The sequence below is a fragment of the Wasmannia auropunctata genome, unplaced genomic scaffold (assembly GCF_000956235.1).
Source record: "Wasmannia auropunctata unplaced genomic scaffold, wasmannia.A_1.0 LD336090.1, whole genome shotgun sequence".
Classification (NCBI taxonomy): Eukaryota; Metazoa; Arthropoda; class Insecta; order Hymenoptera; family Formicidae; genus Wasmannia; species Wasmannia auropunctata.
The window spans coordinates 676,238-681,776 of NW_012026800.1; the positions used below are offsets into that span (position 1 = coordinate 676,238).

The 5,539-nt window shown below is 52.4% G+C and overlaps 2 protein-coding genes across 2 annotated transcripts in view; both read left to right on the forward strand.

Annotated features, from left to right (window-relative positions):
• The window catches only part of LOC105448018, a 3,320-nt gene extending 1,009 nt beyond the window's left edge, over positions 1-2,311 (forward strand). Inside the window, exons 2-3 of the mRNA XM_011686377.1 lie at positions 435-1,160; positions 1,331-2,311. Coding sequence (XP_011684679.1) covers positions 435-1,160; positions 1,331-2,311 — 1,707 coding nt within the window. The remainder of the gene's footprint in view (positions 1-434; positions 1,161-1,330) is intronic.
• Positions 2,312-2,369: 58 nt separating this feature from the next.
• On the forward strand, positions 2,370-3,449 carry LOC105448019. The gene is made up of 2 exons (XM_011686378.1): positions 2,370-2,639; positions 2,811-3,449. The coding sequence occupies exons 1-2, from the start codon at positions 2,370-2,372 to the stop codon at positions 3,447-3,449; spliced, it is 909 nt and encodes a 302-aa protein (XP_011684680.1).
• The last annotated feature ends 2,090 nt before the right edge of the window (positions 3,450-5,539 follow it).

Below are 5,539 nucleotides of genomic sequence, written 5' to 3' on the forward strand. Positions count from 1 at the left end.
AAACGATTGAAGCCGAGTCTGACCAGCAGACGGCACTGCTTTAACGTTGAATCGCTAATTGAGCAACGGGCGAAAGCCCACCGAAGCACATACGTGATAACAGCTCTGAGATCCTAAAATTGGTTTGGAATAGGGAGCGGCGTCACTGAAAGCGATCAGGGCGTCTTAAGGCTTGGCGATATACGAGTCAATGCCAAGGAGACTTATTGACGAGCCTCTTGTGTCAGCTCATTGGACGCTATGTCCAATGATATTGAGTTTCACAATTTAATCATCTATAAATTATCGACTCACTATTCCTTTTGTTCAATAAATAACCGCAATATTATATAACAGTCTCATTTCAGCAGTCTATCTTGATTTCCCCCTCCCTGTTTGTTCCTCGCTAGCAGACGATAAATAATTAGTTAATTTAGTTATTCTTTATCAAACAGAAGAAGAGGAAGAGGGTTTTTTACTCATCGGAGGACGGGGAGAATGAGGCGGAGATTTCTAGTGGGCTCTCGGTTGGCCAGCTGTCCGACACGCAGAGAGCACTTACAGATGAAAGGGCACTTAGAGAAGCCTTAGAGAAGCTCTCATCGTGTGATATAGCCGCATTGGCCTCGGAATGGTTGGGGGAAGTGGAAACGGCTCGTGGAAAATCTTCAAATATCAAGGGCTCGTTAACTAAGATAATGAAAGTGGATGTGCACTCAGCCGGACACGCGATCCGGACCTTGGCAGTTAGAGCTTCAGCGGAGGGTGATCCCGGATTTCTGCGGAATCGAATCCTGGAACTACAGGAAGAGCTGGCGGAAGCAAAGCTACAAATACAAAAGCTAACGAACATCTTGGCTGAAAAAGTGCCAGGTGCGGCTGAGGGACTAATGGATATGAACGCGGACGCGGGGGCACAGCTAGTGGACCCCCCCCAGATAGATAAACATCCTGCGGAAGCAACTAGAATGGTACTGGGCAGCCCGACAAATATAATGGAAGGGCTAAGAGAACAACCAAAAAGACGGGAAGAGATACCAGTGGCTGGCCCATCAAATCAAGTGACAATGGACAAGGGCTTTCTAGCGGACTTAGCAGCGACAATCAAAATTGCTATGGCCGAGGCTATAACCACGATGATCCCGGGCAGTCAGATCGGGGGCAGACAACGGATTGGTGCAGTAAGAAGAGAGGTTGCCCCTCGCCTTCCGGCAAGGGAGGACACGGCTTCGTCATCTGCAATGATGGATTCCAACAGATTTGACACGGAGGATGACGGGTTCCCCCCCCTGTTCCATGGACAAAAAAGAAACAAAGGAAAAGCGCTCGCGAGAGGACAACGAACGCACAGGTTCCACCTTTGGATAGGGGACATTTAGTCAAAGAAGGTGGATATGCCAGTGGTAAGGATAGGCGGGAGGAGGTTCACGAAGGGACGGTAAGAGACCAGCCACGAAAGAGGGAAACTCGTGCAGCAGAAAATCCCCCGCTGGCCCGGAGAACGAGGGAGGGTTTGCCCTCGAGGCGCCCCCCCAGATCCTCGGCAGTGACGCTCTCCTGTCCTGAGGGGGGGATGTCCTATGCTGAGGCGATTAGGACTGCGAGGGAAAAGATAGTCCTGGACGACCTGGGAATCGCCGATACCAGGATGAGGAATACGGTGTCTGGAGGGGTCCTAATCGAGCTACCGGGTTCTGACAGGGCGACGGCGGCGGACGCTCTCGCATCCAAGCTTCGGGATGCATTCCAGGACACTGGAGTTCGGGTTGGTAGACCGACCATGAAGGGAGAACTGAGACTTTCGGGCCTGGACGCCTCGGTTACGGCTGAAGAAGTCCTGAAGACTGTGGTGGAAACTGGATGCTGCCGGGCAGAGGATGTCAGACTTGGCAATGCAAGAATTGCAAGGAACGGGACGAGGACAGTGTGGCTGCAATGTCCGTTGGATGCCGCACTAAAGATTGTAGATACAGGGGGTCTTCGAATCGGGTGGGCCACTGCGAGAGTGGAGCTGCTCAGAAGGAGACCCCTTCAATGCTATAGATGTCTGGGGATAGGACATGTTAGATGGAGGTGTCCTAGCGACAAGGATAGGACGGGATATTGTTTCAACTGCGAGGAGGCTGACCATAAGGCAAGTGAGTGTGGCAGACCCGCGAGTTGTCCGGTTTGCAAGGATCGCGGGCTCCCACACAACCATAGGGCTGGTTCCGGAACGTGTCCACCGCTCCAACCGAGGAGGAGCCCGGCAAAAAACACGGGAAGAGAGGAAAGAACGAATACGGCGGATCGGAGTAATGTTGCCGTTGCCAGTACCAGCAATGGCCCGTAGAGTCGTGCAGGTTAACCTGAATAGATCCTGGGGCGCGCAGGATCTGCTCCTGCAAACCATGCGGGAGCGAGAATGCGATATCGCGTGTATCTCGGAGCCGTACCGAGTTCCGAGGGATCCTAGATGGGTTGGTTCGGCGGAGGCGACCCCTATGGCTGCCATTATGTGGCAGGGTCCAAAACCTCCGAAATCGATAACCGTTATTGGTCGGGGAAAGGGATTCGTGGCGGTCCTATGGGACGGCTGCGTGGTGGTCTCAGGATACTTCTCCCCCAACAGGACTATAAATCAGTTTCGTGCGTTTCTCTCGGCAATTGGGGATGTATTGGTGAGGTAAAGAGGACGACCCTTATTGGTAACCGGAGACTTTAACGCGCGGTCCCACCTGTGGGAGAACACTCACCCCACTGTTCGGGGGGACGTAATAGCGACTTGGGCAGCCGCCTTTGACCTACGGCTGCTAAATGACTTTAATGTGCATACATGCGTGAGACCTCAGGGGAGCTCGGTCATCGATCTTACTTGGGTCTCCCACGCGGTTCTGGCGGATATCAGGAAATGGGAAGTTGCAACAGAGGAAGAGACGCTGTCCGATCATAAGTATGTGTTTCTGGACATGGGACATGGAGGTGGAACACAAAGGGATAGACGAACAGCTAGAGGGTTCCCTCAGTGGAATTTGAAAAGCCTGAATGCGGACCTTCTGTGCGCCTGTGTAGCTACGAGACTCTGGCCTAGGGCTGATGAAAATCGATCCGCGGAACAACTGGCAGAATGGATACAAACAATCCTTACAGAGGCTTCGAGGGTCGCGATGAGTAGATCCAGAAACCACCACAATCGACCGGTGTACTGGTGGAATGCTGAAATTGCTGAACTCCGCAAGGAGTGTGTACGACTGCGTAGGCGGGTAACACGAGGACGCAGGAGACACCGTGCTGCGGTCCCACCCCTGGAGGCTGAGCTGGCCCAAGCCAGGGGAGCGTTAAGAAAGGCAATTAAAGAGGCGAAGAACAGAGCGTGGGCTGAACTTCTGGCAGAAGTGAATAAAGATCCCTGGGGGCGGGCATACAAAATAGTAACCGGAAAGATGAGACCTCGGACTAGGCCGGTTAATGAAGAGTTATCGGAAGCTTAGATGGCCAGAGTAATGGCGGGACTTTTTCCAACGCATATTGGCGAACTGAACGACAGACCTCGCCTTCCGGTAATGTGAGACGAGGACTATGTAGTCTCGGTGGAGGAGATAGAATGGGCTGCGTCTAAGGTTAGGCAGTCTGGCAAGGCCCCGGGACCTGATGGGATATGGGGGGGCGTTGTTAAAACGGCTCTTCCGGATTGTATTGACCTACTCGCGCGATGTTTCACGGCGTGCCTTCGAGAGGGCACTTTTCCAAAATGTTGGAAAAACGCTAGGCTGGTCTTACTTGAGAAGCCAAACAAGCCGAAAGCAGTACCATCATCCTACAGGCCGATATGCCTCTTAAATGAGGTCGGCAAAATGTTCGAGAGAGTTATTGTCCGTAAAATTAGAACCAGCGTGGCTGTAGGTGTGGGGCTGTCGGCCCACCAATACGGGTTCAGGCCTAGACGATCGACGGTGGATGCGATCCTCAAACTACGGGAACTTCTTGAACCGGTATACAGCGAGGGAAGAGTGGCGGTTGCGGTGTCTCTCGACATTACTAATGCTTTCAACTCGCTACCCTGGGAAAGGATCCGACAGGCGTTGGTGGAGAAGGAAGTCCCGAATTATCTGCGTAGAGTTACGGATAGCTACCTGGCCGAGAGGTCTGTCTGTTACGTGGACTGTAAGGGACAACTGGTAAGGATGCCCATGACTTGCGGGGTCCCACAAGGATCCGCGTATGGGCCGGAGGCCTGGATCCTCGCTTACGATGGGGTGTTCCAACTGGATCTGTCTGAGGACATTTTCTCGCTGTGCTACGCAGATGACACGCTGGTGGTGGCCCTGGGAGACACACTGTGCGAGGCTAAAGCTCGTGCGAAACTTGGGGTTGCTTCGGTGATACGAAAGATCGAAGAACTGGGCCTAAGGGTCTCCCCGGCTAAGACCGAGGCCGGTGTTTTTTCTCGGGCTCATAGGTTCGTGCGGAACGACGCAATACTGGTGAGGGGCACTGTGGTTCCTTTGAACCCCAATATAAAGTATCTGGGACTAATGCTGAGTCGGCGATGGAGGTTCAGAGAGCACTTCTCACTATTGTTACCGAAAGCGGAGAAGACGTCTCTAGCCTTGTCCAGGATTATGCCGAACTTACGGGGCTCTAAAGAGGGAGCTCGAAGGTTGTATAGTGCAGTGATTCAATCGGTCATATTTTATGGGGCACCGGTTTGGGCTCCCACTCTGACAGAGAATCGGCGGGTGGGAGCCGAGATTCGTGCGGTCCAGAGGAGGATAGCACTGAGAGTAATTGCGGCCTATCGAACGGTCTCATACCCCGCAGCCTTTTTGCTGGCGAGAATGATGCCCGTCGAATTTCAAGCGATAGACTTAGGCAGGTCTTTTGGATACTCGCGCGATACAAAATGAGGAGATTCGGATAACCGGGAGAATGCATCAGCGCATCAGGGCAAAAGCACTGGAAGATGCTCTTGTCAAGTGGAAAGCTGCGTATAATAGACGGGACAATACGGCAGTGGAAGTGAGAGCGGCTATAGTCCCGAGATTGTCGAGCTGGTTTGGGAGGCCTCATGGCCATCTGACATTTAGAATCACACAAATGTTAACTGGACACGGGTGTTATAATGCCTACCTATACCGCATAGGCAAGGCTAGGCGGGAAGACTGCTCGTTCTGCCCGAGCCCCCGCGATATCAACCTGCACACTCTCGCGGAATGCCCAGCTTGAGGCGATGATAGGGAAGAAATGATGGAGAAGCTAGGTAGGAACTTGAACTTGGGTGCGGTGGTGGCTGCCATCCTGGAATCGGCGGAAAAGTGGGGTGCATTTAGTAAGTTCTGTGAGACGGTTATGACCCGAAAGAAAGAAGAAGAAAGAGAAAGGGCTAGAGAAGCTCTTAGGCAAGGTGCAAATCTGGGAGTTATCGATTCGGATGAGGACGAGGATTTTTACTAAACCTGTCTCATACCAAGTACTTATATTTCGATCTTGAGGAATGGAGTCTAACATTTTTTCTCCTCGTTTAGAAGCCTGTAAAGTCGTGAGCTTTGCTCATGTTCCCCCGAGGGTGGCCCCGAAGTAA